The sequence below is a fragment of the Hylaeus anthracinus genome, unplaced genomic scaffold (assembly GCF_026225885.1).
Source record: "Hylaeus anthracinus isolate JK02 unplaced genomic scaffold, UHH_iyHylAnth1.0_haploid 0, whole genome shotgun sequence".
In the NCBI taxonomy this organism is placed as follows: Eukaryota; Metazoa; Arthropoda; class Insecta; order Hymenoptera; family Colletidae; genus Hylaeus; species Hylaeus anthracinus.
In genome coordinates, this window is record NW_026533254.1 from 11,302,948 (window position 1) to 11,326,936 (window position 23,989).

General features: G+C 39.4%; 1 protein-coding gene and 1 long non-coding RNA gene across 3 annotated transcripts; one reads left to right on the forward strand and one right to left on the reverse strand.

Moving 5' to 3' along the window:
• Window positions 1–6,673: 6,673 nt before the first annotated feature.
• On the reverse strand, window positions 6,674–8,802 carry LOC128896367 (uncharacterized). Its single transcript, XR_008461975.1, has 2 exons — window positions 8,439–8,802; window positions 6,674–8,200 (listed from the first exon to the last, which is right to left on the reverse strand). It is a non-coding gene; the product is annotated as an uncharacterized LOC128896367 (long non-coding RNA).
• A 2,812-nt stretch (window positions 8,803–11,614) lies between these two features.
• On the forward strand, window positions 11,615–18,091 carry LOC128896362 (glutathione S-transferase 1-1-like). 2 transcript variants are annotated; one of them, XM_054159710.1, is made up of 7 exons: window positions 11,615–12,715; window positions 15,766–15,894; window positions 16,026–16,238; window positions 16,584–16,642; window positions 16,705–16,846; window positions 17,222–17,389; window positions 17,831–18,091. In XM_054159710.1, exons 3-7 carry the CDS (start codon window positions 16,098–16,100, stop codon window positions 17,984–17,986), a joined length of 666 nt encoding a protein of 221 aa, XP_054015685.1. In that variant the 5' UTR covers window positions 11,615–12,715; window positions 15,766–15,894; window positions 16,026–16,097; the 3' UTR covers window positions 17,987–18,091. The 2 variants fall into 2 exon arrangements, with proteins under 2 accessions (XP_054015685.1, XP_054015687.1); XM_054159712.1 differs by lacking the exon at window positions 11,615–12,715 and adding an exon at window positions 12,850–12,866.
• The last annotated feature ends 5,898 nt before the right edge of the window (window positions 18,092–23,989 follow it).

Here is a 23,989-nt window from a genome sequence, read left to right on the forward strand (position 1 = left end):
TACGTACAACAAACGGAAACATCCAATTCCCCGAACGTTTCGCTCCCCTGACGCTTAAGAATTAGTGCGAGCATTAACCAGCAGCCCGATAGGATGGCGATCAGTAAATACTAATAGCGCCCGGCATGGACAACGCAGATAGGGATAATCGGAGGTGCAACTAAGATGATTACTCCTTAGCGTTCTATTATGCGGTGGTCGTTGATGAATTGCCATTACTAGCAAATGGGAAGCGATCGTATCGTATAGTTAACGCCGTATACCTGTATTCGTAGCGCTCCAACTGTTCCTGGTGCATTATAGGGCAACATGGTGGCTCACGTTGAAACAAAATTTGGAATATTTTGCATCAATTTGCCCGGTGTTTTACAAATTGTTTAAAATTTTGTCAGATCAATAGAGTATTGAATTATATAATGAATGGTAGCAAACTTTAAGATACTCGTTCGTCTGGAATATATTACTTCGGATAAAAGTTACAACGGGTTTTCAGTTATTATTGTCGCGTTTGTATCTTACGAACGTCTGAATTTTTTATGCGACCTTTTCCGGTTCGCATACAGGTTACTTTAATCTTTTTCCAGCAGAGTCTTAGCATAGTTTTGCATACGCTTTCTAGCGAAATTCGAAATATGAATTTCGCCGAGGTACACACGTTTCCGTGCGTTTAGAGGTAAAGGAATTGCGTAAAACTATTCCCGAGAAAAGTTGAATGGCTTCGTAGACCGCGGTGGCTTTTTTCGAATGAAATCGTAGAATTGTTTGGTTACAATTTAATAACCTACGATGCGTATCGCCAAGTACGGTATCCACGTATTCTGAGCAAAACAAACGCGAAGAAAACCGATAACGAAAATCAGTAATTGGAATATTTTATACAAATGTTCGATAGAAATATCAGTACGTTAAATAAAACTTATTTGAAGCAACCGTCGTATTTCGTTGCGCGTTTATTACGAAACATTTATTGTTTCCTCAATGCATCCATCCTTCTTTCAGTTACACATACTAACATACATATTTCATTTTGTCATTCGATATTCCATTCCATCCAGCGATTTTTCCATTTGATTCTCTAAATGAAAAATTTGAATTCTCATTTACAACGATTTCATTGATTTTCACTGTATTATCACAAAATAGGATTATAGTGTTGATTTAAAGAATGTCAAGAATCCAACGAAGGGTGAGTAAACATTTTTTCATTTCTCAATAAATAATCAGTTAATATTGAAAACCATTATATAAACAAAGCCATGCCTTCAGGAATCAAAACTCAGAGATAAATATCTCCCAGAATTATGTATCGTGAATCTAAACGATGATTGCTCTCTAATGTGTCGATACTCGGGTCACTCACCCAACTCAAACTCCTAAGCTAATACACCGAAAACATGAAGACTAACTCGCAGTCGAGATTATTAGTCGTGCAAACGCCCGATTCTTTGCCGTTCTCCTTATCTCGAACTTCTATTAATTACATATTGCACGGGGAGCCGGTTGTAACTGGCGAACTTCGAAACTCGCAGTGCTCTTGCATGACATCCTCGGTTCAAAGACTTCCGGTAGGGCTCACGGATCAAAGTAGCGCGCAAGGATGGCGGGTAAGCGGGGGGGGGGGGGGGGGGCGGTGCGAGGGAACTTTCAAAAGCTTATGAAATTCCAACGGACCCTTTTGTGCGCGAATCGCAGTTCGCCGGTGGACGTTAACGAGCGAATCCGTGCGTGCTTTCTATGTACTTCTCTAATTAGAAGCACGAGATCGCGCGTTCTCGGCGTCCACGCGAGTTAAGCGAGTTGCCATCAGAAAAATCGAAATCGAACTTTTCGCTTCAATGGCGGCTGTTCGAAAGATGCGATTTTTGGCGGTCGTAGAAAGAGAAGAGACAGAGTATAATGTCGTCAGGCGTTGTTGTGTTGACATACACCGTCACAGATCGTCACATTGTTATAGTGTTAGATTCTGAGCGAAAGGAATTAATTGGCAACACTGTTTTTCAGAGAAACTCTTAAAGGTTTTTATTTGAATATTGTCTGGTTCTTGGATTTTTTCGGGCTTTTATATCGGTTGGCGGATGAGTGATGATAAGGACAGCGGTCAAAGGAGAGCATGACTAAGGAAGGATACGAAGTACAATGACGAACCGAAATTAAGATGTTTGGTTGAGGATGAGTCGTAACAAACTATGATATTTGTTATGTTTTGTTCGTTGGTCATCCAACGATAGAGTCAGTGTCCCATCTTCCTGTTTTCACATGATCGTCGTCATATATTTTCGCCACAAGCTAAATATAATATCGACATCTCTGGACGTCTACACGGCCGCGGAAAGAGGAATGCGAGAACTGGGTCTCGAAAGTTTTTCGCTTTCGAAAAACAAGTTGACACACCGCGGCGGTAATCCGATTAACCCGGCCCGGTCGATGAACATTTCCCGTCGAACGTTCCTGCGGGCTTTAAGCTAGGCAGCTTAAAATTCTACGAGCCCCGATACCGGTCTCCCGTGGATACGGAATGACAAGCGTGTCCCGTAACAACCAATTCCCTCGGCGGCGCCTTGAGAAAGCAGACGGAAACTAACGCGTTCCACGGGAAGACGGTTCGTAACTCTCTGGAACTCGTTGGAACTGGTAATATCTTCGCTGCGTCTCGAGTGACAACGAAAGGGGGCCAGGCTGAAAACGTATACAGGCTCGGGAAGATAAAGCTATATCTTCCTCGGGGCACTTTCATTCGTACCCGTCGCACTCGTCGTGATCGTGGACGCCAGTCACTGAAAAGCCTTTGATCTTTCGCCTTGTGAGCACTGTATCGGCCGTCGCGATCGCCTTCCCAACGGAGCGTAGGCGAACGAGGCCGTCGCCATTTTTATTTCGTCGCCTTTAATTCCATTTGCCTCGGCGTGACCAGCAAGGCTCGATCGCGGCCAAAGACGCGAGCAAGGGCTCGGAGTCACTGGACGTGGGTAGTTCGAACGCTTGAACATGTGACTTTAGTGCTAAAAGTTGCACATGGGAATCGATTGCAATAGAAAGGATGCAGTTACACGTGCCTAACCCTTTCATGACCATTGTCCTTTTACGTACACATTTTTTTTTTTTTATAAATCGTTGTTTTTTAACCCGTTGCACTCGAATGTTCTCTATGAGGAGACGTAGTAATTCAAACAAATTTTGTTAGTGGCACCATTGCAAACATGAAGGATTTATAATTATTATAAATACATCAAACAACATTCTATGAATGTTTGTGAGGTCAACAGGATGAACATAATGTGAATATTTTATAGTCTTTCTAGTATTGAAAAGTATGTAGAATATACACGCATTGTCTTTCCTGAATTCTTCTCACTAATTATTATAAATAGTATAAATCCTTTATGTTTGCAATGGTGTCAACGCTTCAAGAAAGCTATAAGTATTTGTAATCAAGTCTAATAATACCAAAAGAGTCACTTTTCCAAAGTTAGACTATTTTGCGTAATGTGATTCCTGTTTGTACATTGTGCAACGTGATGGCGCAGAGTGCAAAGGGTTAAAGGTTATCGCAATCTACGGTCAGCCGCGTACTGATCTTCCGCGCATCTCCCTTGCGCATCGCCCGGTCATGGAGGGCTCTCTCCACTAACGGTTCTGGCGCATCTGTGGCTGTATGGACATGGTTTTTTGCGCGAGCTATACACGAATCTTATCCGGATCGCTGAGCTCCCGACGCAAATAGCTCGATCTCCGGATCGCAATAATCCAAGGAGGAGCAGCCTGCAGCGAAACGGCGGGAGCATGGTTGTATAATCGACATTCGGCTGGTATTGAATTTATCACTTTTGGCTTGAAAGCGCGCTCGTAAAATACATCTGCCCTTAACGCAATATCGATGAAAGCGATCGCCGATTTTCGAGAACGGCGATTCACCGCGGAATACGAACACCATGGAATGTGTTATGAAGTAGATCAATTAAGGCGAAAACGATGGAAATTTAGACGTTAATTAACTCGCGGCGTGGAATATGGATGATGTTTGAGTACGGCTACGAATTAATGGCTCGAATCGTTCGTTTCCAATTACCTGAAATGAATGAACTGATTTCTTTTTTTAGAATGTCTGGTCAATATTTAGGGAAATATCGTAAATCATTATTTCAACGTCGAAAGCGAGCACTTGCTATAATTAGCGCATCGAGTATTAGATTGCGTTTGAAATCGAGACAGGGTTTAAGTTTCTTTCAAATTTTATTCCTGAAATTATAAAAGCTGATGGCTTTCATAAAAATTTAGTATTGCAAGAATGGGAACTGCGTTTTCATTTTTGTAATGAAGATTACAATCCCCGCAATTATTACATAACGAGCTGTTATGACGAGGTTCGTAGTCGCCAATTATTTTTGAATTATTTATTTAGTATGCACGGTTTCACCAGGAACGAAGTATGGACATATTTGTCAAAAGCAGGAACTGTGACCCACTTCAATTTGACTACCGTGCACGCGAAAATTAATTTTAATTTACATCTGGATGTGAAATTAATATTCTAAAAGCGAATGAGATTAACGCAGTTTATTAACGTTTATTAACGTTCTATGAAACATACACCGAGGGAAAAATTAAAAGTTTGTTTAATTATTTCTTTTCAAAGGCGATTAAAAATGTGTTAAATAACTTTCCAGGAAATAAATTTCCTTGTAATTAATCACCATCGTGGTTCTACCACTTTTCTCATGGTTGCTTTAATAAAAAATATAGCAAACAACGTTCTATGAATGTTTCTGAGGTCAACTCTTTCTGCTATTGAAAAGTACATAGATTATACACGCACTGTTTTTCATGGATTCGTCTTAATAACAATTTTTAGCTTGTTAATTGGAGTAATATACAAATGTTTGCTCTACGTAATAGTTACTCTAAAAATAGGTAGAATCTCGCGCAGCAAGTAGGTAGAAAACACTACTTTTCCTGATACCATTGACAGATCGTTCTCAGTTATTTTACTACTCTATTTTTTTTTTTTAATAGAATCACCTACAAATGTTAGCAATTTTTAACGGTTCATTCAAAAAATATTGGAATAATATTCGTTATTGTTTTCTGTATTCCATGTAGTTAATGAAGTATAATGATAAACATTCACCAAAAGAATCATGGACAGAGTGATAGCAGAATCAACATATTCTGACGTTAAAACCGTTTGTTTAATATTGGAAATGGTATAAATGCACAAAGAAACATTCATCAATTCTTTTATTGATCTTGGATCTCCTGTATTTGCAAATATCCTTAGTGTCACTTTTTGATGCACGATCGGAACAAATCCTTGCGTATGAATATATCTTCTTTTGTTGCGTTCACATGAGTGCCCGACTGAAATTTCCATTTTTGCCACGGAACCGTTGAAAACCACTTCTTTTTAAGATGCAAGTAATTTGAAAGTAAATAATTCGTGAAATTTTAATTCATAAAATGTGCGTACAGTATTGGGCAAAAATTTTACTAAATAAATGTACAATCCAGTAATTACTTAAAAAATGATTGAGTAATGAATACAAAATCAATACTTTGCGAATATGTCCTTCTGCTCTCGCAATGGCGACCATTCTATTAGCTATTCCTTAAAGTAATTATTTGATGAAGCGGTTTTAGAATTTTCGACATTCTGTTTGAAGGATTTAACACCGGCAGACTACGAGGGAAACAGAAATAAAAGTGGTAATTTATATTTCTACCGAATCATGCAGTGTAATGTTTTCCGTTCGGATGATACGCTGTACATGGTAGAATTTTTGTTTAAATAGCAACGAAAATATTTGAACATAATAATCACCACATATTCCCCGCTGTGCTTAAGCAAATAATACCTCGCACATTATTATCGTAAATAATGAACGAAAAACGGTTTTTGTCAAACCAAAAGCGGCACGTTAATAGTCGTGAATGATATACGCCACGATCCTTTGACTCGTCGTTTTAACACCGTCAAAAAACAATCACCGTCGCCATAAAGCATTTCATAAAAACTAAAACCTTTCATCGAATACATCAATTTATTCATCGGTCGTCGAACAATGCTATATCTACGAATGAAATATTCAAGCCACCGTGGAGAATTTCTGGTCAATACCCACGATCAGTTAAGTCTCTATCTATGCCTCGTCAAAAATAACCTTTACAATTTCATTCAGCCAGAATAAGTCGACTACTTCACTAATCAACTATCAACAATAGGCGATAGCTTGTTTTTGTTTCATATGGAAAAGAAATAGCGACGGAAAGAAAGAGGACAATATTGAATGCCGTGGAGCATTCGAGGACTAAGCGTATGGAGCAATTTATATACACGAGAGGGATATCTGTCACTGAAAGAAATCGAATATTGTAACTCGGCAACATACAGAAGATCCCTCAGGGAGTGACCTGAATGTGGCGAGTGTCGGGAATGAGAGTGAGCGATGAGATGCAGAGACGCGCAGCTATCGAGTTGCGTTTGATATTTTTTAAAATAAGATTGTGGCAGGAGGACTGGGACCAAATGTCATATTGCCAGGGAATGGAAACTTGGCTGTCTCTATCAGAGCATTGAGGAAAAGACTTGTTCGTAATGTGATGTCCGGTTCGGTTCTATACCTCGATATCGGAGAAAGAAAATAGGGATCACTTAGTATTATTCGATTAAAGATTGACGTTCAGGGCAAACGGTACTTCATTATAAATTTCGACGTGTCGTTACAAACTGATTGGCGCGTAATAAAACTGACAACTGATCTGGACTCTACTGAATATAGTTTAGAAAATTCAAGACCCAGAGACTTTCGTAGATTGAATACGTAGCAACCACCTGTTCGCCGTGGACGGGGATGTCGACAAGAACTCCGTAAATAATAACCTTCGCGACATGACCAAAGTTCACTCCAAAGAACATTTCGTATCTATCTCGTAAAAAGTTTTAAATACTATGGAAATCACTTTGACTAATATTTAACAAGCAAGTTCTAACTAAAAATCCCCATAACCTAATTTAGGGACAGTGAAAGTTTCCATTGAGATGAAGGTTGACTATAGCGCAGCATGAATCATACACACTTCTATAATATCGTAACCATCTTATAAAGAATTTTAAATATTATTTAAGTCTAGATTTCTAAAATATTGTCCTCACTTAATATCCAATTAGAAATGAAAAGACCTCGTAAGACAGTCTAAATGCGCAAGAATCATACTCGAATACAATACGAGTACAACTCCGTCGTTCGTTGGAGAACCGGGATTTGGCGTAATTCCGGTAGACGTCGGAACCAGTGTCGATACAAAACGCGGCTATCTCGGCTAGATCCTGCATTTCCATGACGGCGTCGATGAGCCGAGGACGATCGCGGCTATTCCATTTTCCATTCGAGCGGATCCGCTCGCCTAATCGATAGTTATAGCGCGGGAGCGCACCCAACGCGATAACTCGGTCAGCGGGGGCGCGAGACGAGCAGATGCAAAATTATTTCGCGACGTTATCGACGGTCGACCAGACACGATAGTAGTTATCGGTGCCATTTCGCGGATTTAATGGGACACGCAGGACGCGAACGCGGAACCAGAGAAATCGCAGGACTCCGCGGAGCCAGTCGACCGACTATGGATGATAGTTGCCCTATTATCTCACGAGTGCGTCATCTAATCAGCTCGCGATGAGATCTCGACTTGGGAACGCGTTTTGGAGATCGTTGCTTCGTAGTTGGAGCAAGTTCGCGCGCGATCGGAGCAGGTACTGTACCAGCCGTGGGATAGGTCTGAGGTCACCTTTATCGTTCGTTTTGTATGTCGTCTTGTGACACGAAATTTGAATTTCAGTCTGCGATCGCAAGGAATGTATACTGCAACGAACAGGTGGCTGATATGTTCTCGATCTAGGTATTAATCTAACGTTTATAGCTCTGAGTCTTTCGAACCAAGTAGAGTCACGATTATAGTGAAAAAGTTTGAATGAACGCGATTTTTATGCATTTCTACTAACGTCAGGGGAGCCGTTTTAGGACCTGGTTAAAAAAGATCCGCGGTCGTGAGATCTAGTCTCGAATATTTTCGGTCACTGCATTCACATTGTCCTCTTCGAAGCACTTTGAGGAGACAAATGCGATTCCTTCCTTTCTTCCTCTTTGATCGGATCGCTTTCTTCACTTCGAGGGATAAGAGGCCCGAGAGGTAGTCTGCGGTGATTGTCCTACAATGGAGAAGAAAATCAGCATGAGGCATTCGTTCCATCGCAGTCGAAGACTATACCGCTGATTGATGATATGGAATGTCCGACCGAACTAAATAGTAACAACGTGCAAAACTTTCAACTCGAGTCCCTTGTAAACCGAGGCTATTTTGACAAATCCCTTTAGAATTTTGAAACACTAGGTGTGTACCACGAGCTTCATATAGTCTCATGGCAAAATCAATTTCCGCACACGTACCTTTCACTGTTAAGCTCAAGAAGCTTAGATAATTTCCTCCACTGTGCCATTGTAGGATGCTCCTTGTGCGACTGCGCAGTTTTACGTGGGATTCCCGCTAGCTGTGATTATTGGCGCTAGTAGTGTGTCAGTTCAATGGTACCGCGGTTAGTGGCGCTTTGATGTCGTATCACTTCGCGCTTATTAACAAATTACGTGTTTCGTGGAACTGTCACGGTGATTTAATTAAAATTAAAATTTAATGGACAATGAATACGATACGCTGAATTATTTCTGCGCTCTATTGACTTGCATATAAGAAATAATTTATTCCGAGGTGTAGGAGATATCTATGTCACCCTTCGAGTCTTTGGATATGCATGGTGCATTTGAATTTTTAACGCGCGGACTGTGGACTGAATTAAAGTCGACAGTAGAGATGAATATTCTCCTATTGATCACAAAAGTATCGTATATAGATATATACAGTGTGTCCCCGTGCTTTTCCCAATTATTCAAATTGGTTTCAATGAATAAACACGTTGCAAAGACTGTTGTTTTTCAGTTTTACTTGTTTCGGTGTTTCCAAGATCACCCATGTTTCTTTTTCATGGTAATACGTATGCTTTTTCTCCTGTACGTTGTAGCTCATATGAATATTCATTTTCCTCGCACCGTATTCGCTTTCTAAAGCCACGCAAATTACAAATAGAACTTCATTTATATTTCTTCATTGTGTTTTCATCTTTTGTTTTCTATGTGGATTTTTAATCACGGTATACGACGTGTCATATTGTTACTTGGTCAATCAAAATTAATTATTTTTCATGCAATTATTCAAATGGCACAATTAGAAAAAAATGAAATAGATGTATATTGTAGATGGAGATATTAATCAATAACGCTTCCTTATTTGAATAGCACACATGCACGCAAAGTGTTTCGACAAAATAAGAAACCTGCTATCGGTAATGGTGCTTTGAGATATTCGCAACTTTTATTTCATACATCATCCAACGCACTCTCATTCTTTAGCATTCTCGTACTCGTATTCCCTGATGATTCATACATGTTGCTGCCGATTTTGTGTCAACGTTGTTCGAGGGGTTGTTATTTTCTGCTTCATCGCCACGAGGGACTCAAAACGTGTCATCCAGTGCAAGAACTCTACTTTGAAGAACGAAAAGAAATTACAGAGGACTGAATATGGCGTACAAGATGGATGCTCTCGCGCTTCCATGCGTTTGCCAGCCAAGAGCTGCTTCACCGTGAATGGAAAGATGACCCACGTTACTACAGACCTTTGTCACGTTCAGTTTATCTTGCAGAATTTATTTGACAGTCCCTTTATCAATGCTCGCCGTTCTTGATATTATTTCAATAGTCGTAGAGCAAGTTCGCCGATTCAAAAATCATAAATGGTCCGATTTATAATAATATTTATAAAAATATTTATAAATTAATTGAATCACTACATTTTGCAACCATAATTACAATCACCCATCGCATAGTGTACTATAGAACTCTGAATGCAGCAAATTGACTCTGTATTACTTGTTAATTATAATTGAGACCCTCGATTCCCGCCTCTCCTCAACACTTTTCAACACTACGTTACTTCAGACTCATTAGTCACAGATCAACTTCAGACATTTTTTGATATACCAATCCACACTCGAGAACTGTTCGACAGCCGTTTAACGATAGCCAACAAGATAATTTAAATAACCGTGGCATACCAGCGAATAAATTCGAAGGGGTCAGCGACGTGGCGACGCGTTTCGCAATTCGCAGCCGAATTACATTCTAGTTCGTCGAGTAATCGATGTTTCTAGTTGCCCGGTGACACCGTTAAAACGATGCATTTTGCTGATGTTAAGCGCGGGAATAATTGGTAGAATAGCGACGCAGCGGATAGTGTCGGTGTAGCGCGGGGGCCGGGAGGGTGTGGGGGAGTTGTCGGGGCTATCCCTATGAATTTATGAACAACAGCCCCCGTTACGTTACAATGGCGCCCCGAACGCGGTTATCTTACGCGCGGTCGCTATGTATTTTCGCAGCCAATTAAAATTATATCGCAGTAACAAGTCACATGTAATTGTCCGGGGAAATGAGATCGCGGGTCGGGGGTTCGCAGGTGACGACGGTAATGCAAGAAATTTATTGAGATGAACGAGCACGACCGTTAATAGTAACGCCGCGAACGTTCCCCGTATCGTTGCGTCGAACGCCGGGGCCGCCTGTCGTCGCTTTGAAATTGCATTTCGAAAGACGCTGATGCTTAACTCGCGTCCCAGCTAAAGGAACGATGAAATTAGATCCGGGATTTTTCGCCCGTACCTTTTCTTCCTTTCCAGGCAATTGATACGAAACTAATTGAAAATATATGGTTCCACGAGCCGGTTTGTTCTGGTTTGTTTGGAATCGTCGGTTTCATTTTGGTTATTGACCCATTCCCTGCCAACTACGAAACGTCACGTAGTACAAATTGATTGCAATTACTCGAGGGATAAGTCTATAGCCTTTTGAGTCACGAATTATTGCAAAAAAAGGTCGTAAATTTTCTTTTAAAACGACAAATTTAATATCACATTTTATTATAAAAATAATAACCTAGATTGCACATCTGTATTAAATCTTGACGCCCTATAGCCAGAGTTATAAAACGTTATGTATTATGGAGAAAGACGTAATAATAACGTCGTGATACTACTATTCCAATAAACACTATTATTATTCTGATAATATGAAATACTGAATATCCTATTATACCCGATAAAATTCTATACTGTGATATTGCAGGATGTCATTATACGTTCATGTTCAATTGGATGTATAATTAACCGTGCATACATATCACAAACAGTCTGTTTGTAATAAATCATTATAGAACTAAAGTTCGATGAGGTGAAAATTAGTATGCTTACTATTAACGAACGCGCTCTCGAACTTTAATCATATTCGATTTCCGCGCCAGAGCAGAAATTAATTGAAATGCAAAGTAAACGATAACATTTGAAGCAACGAATACGTTGATTTACTCGAACGGATTTGTTAGTTTGCATTTTGTTCAAATTTATTATCTACTATAATTGCTTGAAAATTTTAGTCTCGACTTCATATTCTCAATGAAGGTACCGAAGAAAATAGTGTTGTTAGAAAATAGAGTCTAATAAAACAAGTCCTCAGGTTGTAATTTCTTTTATAGTGCTTTTATTTAATACGCAATGGCTTTGGCATTCCTTCCTTAAGCTTTTTCCGAAGTGAACCGAACTTCATGTCAATTAAACAAAACAACGAGTTATCATTCCCACGAATAAGGTACCACAGTCAACGTCAATAACAAAAGCAATCAAAGAATAAAATACGCAAGGCAAAATTATCCAACCACCTCTAAATGCCCAAACGCGACCCAACAATTTCTCCGTCTCTAGATCGTCTGCATTGTAAACAAAATAAATCTCAAAAGTCGTCCATTAATCCGCGAATGTTTACGAGAGAGTACCCCGAATATCTATACGTCGCGCAGCCACCCAAAAACTAATTCCAGAATTTACAAGCATTTCAGTGTCGCGAATTGTCGGGAAAGCCTTGCAACGAAAAAAAAAACAAAACAAAACAAAACAAAACAAAACAAAACAAAAAGACAAAACACCAGCGAATATTTCAACGATATTATAAGCGCGAGCCGGGGACACAAGCGCCGAAAGCTGATTTCGCAAAACACGGCCGGCCGGCGCTGCGCTAATTTATTAACTCGCGTATAAAGTGCGAGCACGGTGGGAACAACTATGGCGACCACCGTTCCGTTTGCCGCGACATCCGCGGCGAACGTTTGCCCCGGAATTTGTTGCTTCGTGCCACCAGGCGTTTATCGTAAAATGTCGCTCGTTGTTTCGGGTTTCAATCGTAACCGCCCGCAGTGTCGTTCGGGGCATTCATCGGCGTACGCGTTGTTCCGAGATTAATGCGATTTTCTTTGGCCGGGCCACGTCAAACGTGGACCAACCGACCGCCGGCGGGCGCGTTTCGCACGGCACCGAGGAACTTTCCAGTTCCAATCGCCTCCAACCCCCTGAGGGGGTTGGGGTTTTGTTATCGATCGTACGGCTACGTATTCCCCGCGATACCTTCGGAACGCGACGGACAATGTCATCGTTACACTTTCATGCTTATGTTTGGCATTACGGGATCGCTATGGCAACTTGACGTGGCATTCGTCGCCAGTGTTTGCCTCGCTTCCGGACGCGTTTGTTTGCGGAACCGTACGACTTCCTACGCCACGGACAAGACAATCGGTGAGCGCTCCGCGATCCTGATCGGTTAATCCGATGGAGAATCGCTCGTAATTACGTAATTACGTCGCACCTGTGTGTACGTGCGCGTGCGTGTGCAGTGAATTGTTATCTCGGGAGAGTTAGCTCATCGTGGATGCCTCGAGGAGGCGGGGTAATTATTTGCGATACTGGCAACTGGGGCTACCGCCTCTCGATCGCGAGAAGAGGGTACTCGAGACACCCTTTAATCTTCTAACGAGGGAATTTTATTTTTTTCATTAAAAAAAGAAATTATTTCTCGACACCTTGCGTGGAAAATGGGCGGGAGAAGGTGTAGTAGTGGAGGTTTTTTTGGATTGTATTCGTGGAGGAAACCTTCGAAAAACGTCTTCGATCTTTTGGGGTACGTCGAGGATTGCGTGGAGTTCCCAGCATCGCTTACACATCCGCTTACAATCTCCTGCGGCAAGGTTCAGCAAAGACTAAAGAACAGTGTTTCGCGGCGCGAATTAGGATTCCACAAGGGCCCATGATCACGCAGATTCAGATGAAGTAAGGGAAGCTGGAAAGGAAATATTTAGTTGGAAGGGTTGGTACATTACGTCTGTGTAGGTGTTGCGAAATGCACTGACCCCGATTCCGTCGCCGAGTGATACAACGCAACGTTGATATAAAACGAAGTGAAGTCGGGAACAGCATTGTGTACATTAGCGAAGTCGAGCGGGATTTCCCGCTCTCGCTGCGCGGAGGAAGTGGTTTTCAATGTATTTCTTGTGATCGATATCTTTCGCGATAAATGAGAATGTACGGTTCAGTCGCGCGCTTCGTTCGTTAACGCATCGCTTTAATTGAAATTTCACCAACTCTGTGCGAAATTTCCGTTACAACCGCTAAGATACCGCGACAAACCTAACCCCGTAGATGGCGTTTGTCAAGGGATGTTGCCGAGGGAATAATACTGGGGAAGAGTTTGTGACATGCAAATGTACATTATGCTGACTTTGACTATGGTAAATATTGGACCGTGGGAACGATGATATGGAAACGAATTGGAGGATGGTGTAGATGAGTGTTGATATAGAAATGAACTGATAGGAACAACGGTAGGGAGGTAGAATGTTTAATCAGTGGAGATGTGTAAATGAAGATGGAGGGACTGCAATGACGGATTGCCTGATACAGAGACGATGCAGACGAACAGGGGTGGAATGTTTAATTCAGCGATGGTGGAGCAACAAACTTTCAAAGACAGCAAAGACAGGAATTGGCCGAGGAACTATCGAGGTCACCAGAGTTAGATTGTCTAATGAAACAGGCATACAGGAATCAACTGACTTAGATTTGGAACTTGGCTCTCCCTCTGATGATTCGATTTCTAAGGGTTTCAAAGGAGAAGTTAGGACAAGGTTAATAGTCCAAGGTTTACTAGCTAGTGTTTTGGAACACGAATCAGGACTCGGTGATGCAGATTTTGACTAATGTTCGAAGGAGTAGGGTTTGAATTGGAACGACTATAGATTGTTGCTCGGGAAATTGCCACAGACTGGAAACTATGATGTGACAACTTCTCTGATCGCTAGATGAAATTTCATGGTTGTTATCTAGTTGTCCATGGCAGTAATTTCTGCAGTTTGCAAGCTCGTAACGGTCAATTTACTTGTAACTGAAGCCGGAGTTGAGCACATTATATTGCGGATAAAAAATAAAAACAATGTATGAGTTATGGACGAAAAGGTAATGTTAATAAAAATGGAAATAATTGTATGTAAAGGTAATTATTACGGTGTATGGATCCAGTGTAAAAATTGAAACTTAAATCAGTTACATACTTTAATAAACCAAGCCAAGCCACTTGAAAATAGTATGGTTAAAAAAAATGGGTTCGACACGAAATCCAGGGAATCGGTTCCAGGGAAATGTTAATTAATTAAAAATAATGAAATTGGCCCGAGAGAAAGGACGACGAATCGTATCCTGCGTTTGACAGTTTCAACCCAAACCCCGTTGAATTATCACAGGAGCGGATTGGGGTGGGGGCTGAAAGGTTTTTTCCGAGTGCTCATTACATTTAGTTTTTCGCAATGGTATATTTTATCGCAATTTTTTTGTACACAACTTCCGCGCGACGGAAATTTATATAATTTGAATTTGTTGGACTTTTCGATCTCTGCATTATCGGGGAATCGTGTTCGAAGCGTAATTAATGGAAGTTTGATAACGATGGCATTGTCAGCGTCGACGTATAAATTACGAAAATACGAATGAGCTCGAATATAAGTGGAACGATGATAAAATTAAAGAAAATATATATACGTAACTGGAGGGTCACAGACTCCCAGAGTTATTAGGTTGTATCTTTTAATAACAAAGTGTATTCATTAACTTTAGTGTCAAATGCACGGAGTGAAAGTTTTATGTAGAAAGTTGTTTCCTTTTGCAAGATTACGATCCCCATAAAAAAAGCTCATTCTCCGGGTTTTATTGATCTTCTTTTATATTTCTTTTCTCATTACTCCTTTCCCGATGATATCATAATCCAGCCACCGTTATTAAAGCTTATGGAAAATGTTATTGGCTTATTTGTGTAGTCGGCGTTGCGCGGGGATTTAATTTTGTCCTGGCTCATAAATTCTGTTTAAGTGATTTGTGCTTATATTATGCTCGAGTCACAGGTCTCATTAAGTTACATATACATATAGTCTAAATTAAATTTATTTAGAAACATGACATGACTGACTGTATATATATATCAATGCTATTGAAAAATACCACTTCAAAATTCCTAGTACAATAATAATTCTCTAGTGTCTAATATCTAAATCTTTAAATTCTTATTAACTACTTTCTCAACTATCGATACAAAAATTTCCCAAATTCTATTATATAAATCTGCGTATTCCTAGCGCCCCAAAGTCCCAAATTCGATTATTCGATGCCCAAATCAAGCGGAATGTTGAACACGATAACCATAAACACGTAGAAGCATCTGCACTGGAGACACTAAAAATTGATAACGACGAAGTCGAGCGTGCCGATATATTATTAAAATACACCCCATTTACCGAATGCAGGTAGCTCGTTTGTACTTTCGGTCCACATCCTGGAATCCTTCGTACGCCTAAGAGGGGAGTACGCCGTAAAAATTCTCGCAACCCAGTCGATGATCTTCCGATCCATAGGATCCTAGACGCGTCAGCCAGGTAAATTTGTATGCGAACAAGGTACACGCCGTTGGAAAGCCTAGAGATTCGAAAGTTTTTCTTTACTCGGGGCCGGGAGGGGGGGGGGGAGGGAAGGTGGCGGCCGATGTATAAAAATCTCGTTTGCACAGGAACGTTACGCGAGCGAAGAAAAGAGGAAGTCACCGAAGAGGAAGGGTGGTGGGAAGAGATAGAAGCTCACGATGCCGATTGATATTTACTACCACCCGTGCAGTGCACCGTGTCGGTCGGTTGCGTTACTGGCAAAAGCAATCGGTGTTCACCTGAACATAAAGACGCTCAATTTCTTAATCAATGAACACATGACACCGAGTTTTTTAAAGGTACGTTGAACTTGCGAGCGAATGAATTGAGCAGAACAGTTGAAAATTTAAGAGAATCTTGTATATATATTTATAAATAAATTTAGCGAATGTCAAAAGCTTGTGTCAAGTACTTCAGCGGCGAAGAAGTCATAAAAATTGCCTCGAAATTAGTTAAGCAAAAGGGTACCTCTTTAATTTCGAATGAGCCATGCTTTGTGGTCATTAATTATTCTCTTGTGTAATGAAACCAAGAGCGTAAGATTTTATTCTCTCGATTAGAAAAAGGGGGGAGAATATACCCTAGACTAGAACACTTTAACAAACTGTCCTGAAAATTTACGAGACTATAATTGCTTATTTCAGATAAATCCACAGCACACATTACCAACAATGGATGACAATGGTTTCATTCTCTGTGAGAGGTATATAACTTCGCATTACGTGAATATTTGCCAGCATCTATTTATTAATGCGTTGCTTACAGCCGGCCAATCATGGGATACTTGGTGAACAAATATGCGAAAAACGACTCATTGTATCCAAACGACCCGAAGAAAAGGGGAAAGGTAGACGAGATGTTGTACTTTGATATCGGTGTTCTTTACGACAGCATAACCAAATGCTATGTAAGTATATCGATATACTTTTGAATGTGAATTTAAACAATTTACAATTTTTTTACAAGATTTTTACAATTTACTACTCTCTTCCCTTTGGGTTTCTTACTTGTAATCGTTTATTGAAGACATTCATAGCTTTCTATTTTCACAAAATTCCTAACGAATTCAACGAATTAAAATATATATTTGAAAATAATTCCGTGAACCCATATGGCTCATCCTCGAATCGAACCAAGATCGTTGAAGTTGTCTAGTCTGTAAATAAAGGGTCATGTGCGCCACGAAGCTTTTAATTATCATAGAAAGTACGCATAGCTCTTTCGATCGTCCTAACTGATACAAATTGTCCTAACACCTGACTGCTTATCGATATTGTATCAGTTCCCGGTAGTGCTTGGAAAGAGGAACACCTTACTCGAGGAAGATGTGCAGGCTGTAGAGACGGCGTGTGAATTATTGAATACATTCCTGGAAGACAGGGAGTTCGTTGCTGGTGATACTCTGACCATCGCTGATTTCTCCATCAGCGCGACCATTTGCCTCGTTCAAGTAGGTATTCGAATAGTATCGAACGGTCGTATAATTTTCAACGACCAATACAGACCGGGAAACTCGAGAACCGCGGCGATATCCTCGACAATAAGAAAGTACTTTTATACCTTTATGGCGAAAAAAGGGTGGAACACTTTACAACAGTAGTAAATTCATAGGAAACCTCACTTCTGACTTCATTATTTAATAAGTAAGAGTTCTGTGATAACATTAAGAAATTACGAGCGTTGTACGTACGACTGGGACTGCTTATCGAATATATTAAAATGTTCAAGGAGGTACACGTCGTCGTGGCCAAAATTTAAGAACTTTTTTTTTTTGAAGATTTAAATACATGCTTTATACATAAAATATATTTAGAAATGGGAATGAAATATTCCCAATCGTTAAAAAGTGAAAGGATGAATCGCTATCGATCGTAATATGGTTGGTTGACAGATTTTCGGATTCGATATCGGCCGATACGATAACGTGGCGGCTTGGTACAATCGGTGCACCGAGGTTCTGGATAAATTCGGATACGAGGAGGTGCACAGCCCAGGAAGGAAAATAGTGGCCGATATGTATTGGCCAAATTTACAGGAATCCAATTAACACCGATACCGCAGAGCTTGTAAAACCATGGGCTCGATGATGGCTCGCTGGTGATCGAGATTAAACATGAAACCTATCGAGTCGGTGCAAATCATCAGTTCGTTTAACGAGAATGTCTCGTTAAACGAGCTGATGATTTGCAGAACAAGAGGTACGGAATTGCGGTTTAGTATCTAACTTAGGATTTGATAGGTTTTGTGTGGAGTGTACAGTTTTGCGTAGGATCTTGCGATACATGGCGGATTTTATCGAATTGCTCACCCTTTAGAAAATTAATTTCGTAGTGAAATAAATCAGGGATGGGAAGAATTTGATTCGAGTAATATATAATAAATACAGGCAGCTTGTATGAATTCATTCGTGACGTTTATTCGATTGAGAATTCGAAGTTGTAATTGTTTCATTCAACAATTTGAATTCTGATATTCAGAATGAAAAAAGTATTATTCAAAATTTGTATCTGGGTTAGAAATTTACCCATCCCTAAAATAAACACTAGAGTGCAACGTTGATGGGTTAATTAATTTTTGGCACTGAAAATAATTTTTATTTATTGTTTTTTATCCACTCGATCTTTTTGCAAAGTGCGGTTCTTCGTTCAATTCTTCTTGAAATTAAAATAGCAATTTCTCAAAAAGAACCACATCTATAGCTGATTACTATCTCATGTGTCGAAAATCAAAGTTAAAGGATTTTAATCTACAGTTATAAACCTAGTATTGTATATCACTAATTATGACCCACATGGTCGTGTAGTTTGTAAATCGATTGAAATATCGTAACACGGAAACGATCACTAAATATATGAATAAATATTCATAACGAAAAAATTTGGATTTGATCTGCGGACGGCATAGCGTTAAATAACTTATTGTTTTTTAAACTTCACGGGGAGCTGTTTAAGATACAGCAAGCCTGGCGACTGCAACTATCTCAGCGCACTTGTACACAAACTAGTGGCACCATTTGTACTCGTCATTTATTATCACGATCATGTTGCCCAGTCCTGCTTTATTAAAACAATATACTTGAAACTCGAAATCCACTTAAGTAAAGAATTCAAATATTATTTCCGTACTCATCATCAATTTATTAAAATGGATCCATTATGACGTTGACCCTTTCATCGTCAAATCGAAGACAATTCTGCGCAGACTCGTCCCGTGTTGGTTGCTTGAAAAGCAGGTGGCATTGATGTTACCGTGGTATTTATAAAGTGACTTCGGAACTAACTTGATCAGATAGTTTCCGATTAATCCTCAATTAGTCGCCAAAGAGAGCACGCAGCTAGATTTACTTTACATTCTCTGGTCGGTTATCTGTCACAAATCAGTCGCCTCAAGTTTCGAGTGTGACAGTGAAGAGAGTTTGGCCGGTGTTTCGTCGACGGCGCTTTCAGTTTGTAATAGAATTTATCGATCGTTGACGTTTGAATGTTGTTTTGAGTGAAGTACGCGGTTCCATCGGATCGACAGTAGAATAGGAAGTTCGGCTGGTTCTGAGGGAGGAACGAGGAGTGCCACGTGACTGAATCTACTCGAACTCAGTCACTGATTTGCCACGGTGCTCTTGTTTGCCAGTCACTTGTTTTGGTTTCTTGTGTTGCGGGAATCACGTGCTCGCTCTGTGTTTGGGAAAGTGTCGTATGTTGTTAGCGCGAATCAACACCATTGTAAATAAATTAAAACCTTGGTGCAAAATAGCATTTCGAAATAAGAACGCGAATTTATGGACTAAATCTTACAGGAGATTAATTGAAATGAATCCATAAATAAGAAAGGTTTCTCAGTTACCCCTATCACCCTCCATTTTCGGTTCTTATACTAATTCTGGGACAGCCTGTAAACGAATAAAGACTAGAATATCAGCCAGAAAAGAATTTAAAATCTATAATTTTCGTTGCAAATGAATCCAATACTCTTGTAACGAAGGGTACAAGTGACTGTAGTTAGAATTAGGAAATGAAATTCAAAACCAATTTTCGTTGCAATTAGGTCCAACATTTTTGTAACGTGACGTGCTTGTACGATTAATAAACACGAATGAGGTACAAACTAGCGTCATGAAGTGAATATTTTTCAGACAATCTCTAGCGTGGTTCCCTCATCAGGGCGTGTATGTTTCTCCCTCAGGTGTTTAAATAATTTTGTTCGCTTAATATTAAATATCATTGTTACACGTGTAATAGGATACTTAAATATTCATTCCTGAAATTCTGCTAGGAAGCAACCATTGAATTCGTAATCTGGTAATCTAGAAACTGGCAAATTCAGATCCTGATGGAGGCCCAAACAAGGAATTAATACGAAAATTGTGAATTGTAAAATTTACATTCAATGGCTACATATTATCTACATTTTATTACAAATAAAATAATGAATTGATACTGGAGTACTGATACTTGAATCGAAGTGTTCAATCCAAGGTCCAAGGAATTTTATTTCTCTCAATTTCAACTCTCTGAATTTCTGAAGCTCCTTTTATTTCTGTACAGGTTGTAAAGAAAATATTTCTCACGATTTACAGAAACTAACCCACTTAAAAAATGTATGGTTCAATTTTTTTTTTTTTTTTTTTATTATTCCTATGTATACTGCACGCCGAGGGAATGAAAAGTTGTAGAAGAACCATGTGTCGCAAGGGATATATTTTCTCGCAAAGGGTTGTTAAAGTTTCGTCCAATTAAACTGCACAGAGTTGTGTGTAGGCGTGACGCGAGTCGTTCACTCTATCTCCCGTTACTACTCGTCGAACATAGTCGACGAGTGGGATACTTTGCCCGACAGTGTCGTCCTCTACGCTCTTTACTATGTCGTAACACAGCGTCAAAGTCTGGCGTTGTAATGGAAGACAGTTTGGGGAAACGTGTCGGTGTCTAGAACCACCTCTGTACAATGTCATTGGCCAAAACTTTAACGATATTTTGCGAGCAAATAATTTGTCTTAGACACACGACTCCTCTTGAACATACCGACCTTCCGTTAATTAGATTACGTAGGAATAGTTGGAGAAATATGTTAATTATTGGGCACGGAGCTTGCTGTACCAAGACCAATAACGTTGACATTTATCATGTCTAAAAAAATTGTAATGTAAAGTGATAATAATAAAAAAGCAACCCTCATTTATCCGCATGATATTGTTTGAACTTTTGTATACATTGGAGTATAATTATTTACTCCAAGTTACCACAATATTAATACAACGTAGTGCAAGCGTTCATTTAATTCCAAAACTAAAAACTGAAAAATATTTATATTTTATATCATTTTTCTAATTAAACTAAATTTTATGAATCCATCTAGATGAATTTCGAATGATAGATATTTTTGTTACACCCCGCACAAAAATCTTTGTACTTGAGAAATGTTTAACCTTATGGCTCACCGTTTTAGAAATACTTTATATTGGATTGAAATTTAAACGACTGTAGAAAAACCAAAATCCCGATTAATTCGTATGAAGACATCACCAGCGTTCCCTGTCGCGCTGTTATTTTGATAGCCGCCGGCATCGGCGCCGAAATGAAATTCATTCACGTCGACGTGATGAAGGGTGATCAATTAAAATCGGAGTATGCGAAGGTAGGAATAATTAAAATAGCTGCAATCATGAAATAAGCAGGAATTGTTGCTCGTACGGTACGTTTGATATATAGTACAGTATACGGTATAATTGACATCATTTTGCGTACAGGTGAACCTACAGCACACAATCCCTATGATCGATGACAACGGTTTCTGCCTCTGCGAGAGGTGAGCCACATTTCACATTCGCGTTCATTTACAACAATTTCAAATTATCAACACTGGTACTTTCTTAATCTATTTTAAGTTCTGAACCCCAGTACTTCTGATCGATTTATTTAGATATTGAAGCGAGAGATGGGGTGGTTCCATCACTTGATCTTTTAATGATTACTGTAACTTGAAAGTGGGAATTGTTCCATCTAGGTTTTATATGACGTCTGGTATTCCATGATGCAACAGTATGCTACAAATATGACGAATACAAGGACGTTGGAGTGAGATTGTTCAAGTCACGTATCGACGAGTAGGTGGAAAAAGGATTGACGACTATTTTCTATGTTGATAATGTTAAATAACTGCGTGTATTGGAAAACTGAAATCTTGGAAAATTGAAAAAAAATTTCGGTAATAACGCAAGGGTAGAGTGAAATAGTTAGTACGGTACAACACTAACAATCGTTGTCTCTGTCGATGAAGTCCTCTCATAGAAAAATTCTAAACCAAGTACCTGCGATTTTAGAATGATTAAAACATGACAGTACCCCAGAGGTAAATATCCATTCGTATTAAGCACATTTCGTCACACTGTTTACTTACTCAATAATTCATTTCTTGTCAAAAACGATACAGTTGAGAGAAATGCAGAATTTTGACTCCACCCCCTTTCATGCTTTAACCCTCGTCGGTTGATAATATCTAAGCCGTTTCACCGATTCCGTTGTACAGTAATCGTTGTACAACCCGAAATTTGGTTGCATCGCTCTAACCAATCGATAGTTCTCAGCTAATCGAAAGTTCCAGCTCGGTGAAACCGCACCGGTACGAAATGTTGTGAGAGCCAAACGGATCATGTCAAGTTAGTCTTGCTATTTCCACCTAACGTAACGGTTTGAAACAGCTTGTAAACTCCCAGTAAAATCCACCACAACCCTAGGTCAGTTTCAATAAATACGTAGCATTATTGTTTGCTCGCGCGAATCAACGGCCGACACTTCCACATCGAGAGGGTATTACGATTTTGATTTATCGATAGTCAATACGAGGAGTTGTGAATATTAACGATGCTGGGACATTTCTTACGTCGCAGTCGAATGATTCATCGTACACAGTATTCGACGACGGAATCCGTACCGTAACGGTAGGAGTAAAGTGAAAGTAAATAAACTACCTTGAACTTTCAGTGGACCTAGATCTAAGTAGCTATCTTAGACGTGCCTAGCTCAGTCGTTTCAATGCCTGATTTATAATTATTTCAATGGACAAGACGATTTTAGCCTCGAGTAATTAGACACAATGATCACAGAGCGATCACTATGACCTTGCAGCTCCATACTGAGCCGTTGAGGAAATTCCCATGAACTTGAATACATGAATCATCCGAGATTATTCATCGACCAAGGTTTCGAATAGTCGATATATTTTTCTATTTATTTTTAGGTAATAATTATTAATTTCGGATTGAAATAAAACTATTTAAATTTTACTCTAATTTGCCAGAAAATGAAAACCACATTTTTCAAATATCTAATAACTCTCATACTTTATTTTAGTCGGTACGATACTTAGAAACGGTTTGTAGTGACATATATAGATAAAATGAGTTGGTGGTAACGCCCAGTAAGAAATGTATCACTTATCACAAGTTAGATAAGACTCTTCTCTTTATCGTAACTGATGCTACAAATACTGTGTGCACTCTCCGCTATGTTATACCGTATAATAAAGAAATAACTGTCATCGTTACGGGAACAAAGAAACATCAATTTTCCACTGAATAACAAGAATTGAATTTAACAAGCATTGAATAGCAACGTCTAAAATATTTCCCTCTTCTTGCATGTAAAATTGAATCGTTGCTAGAATCAGTATCATGATATTTTTTTTCAGATAACGTGGAACTAAACGACTGAAATGTTATTTCTAATAGCTATTGATTATTTTTAATTTGAAATTAAATTTACCCAGATCTGACCCAGATTAACGCGCACGTTTCTCTATGAAATTGGATTTCCGTTGTAAAGTACTATTTCGGTGGCTTTTCTAAATTAAAATTCTCTACGCGGACATTTCCTACCATTCAAGCTGTTCAAGTTAGGTCGCGAAAAGAATGTTCCGATTTCGATGAGGAAAATGATACATGTGAAACGATAATGTTCAACAGAGGAGGTAGAAAAAAACCACGAATAACGTTGAAAGGTTTCCAAAAAAAAAAAAAAAAAAGGATTCCGACTACAAAAGACTGTCTAAATTCTCG

Excerpts from the sequence above, each read along its gene's own strand:
- LOC128896362 (XM_054159710.1), top strand. The coding sequence starts at position 16,098 with ATGCCGATTGATATTTACTACCACCCGTGCAGTGCACCGTGTCGGTCG. Across the intron at positions 16,847-17,221 it reads ACAGCATAACCAAATGCTAT|TTCCCGGTAGTGCTTGGAAA; the intron begins GTAAGTATATCG and ends ATATTGTATCAG. Across the intron at positions 17,390-17,830 it reads CGACCATTTGCCTCGTTCAA|ATTTTCGGATTCGATATCGG; the intron begins GTAGGTATTCGA and ends GTTGGTTGACAG.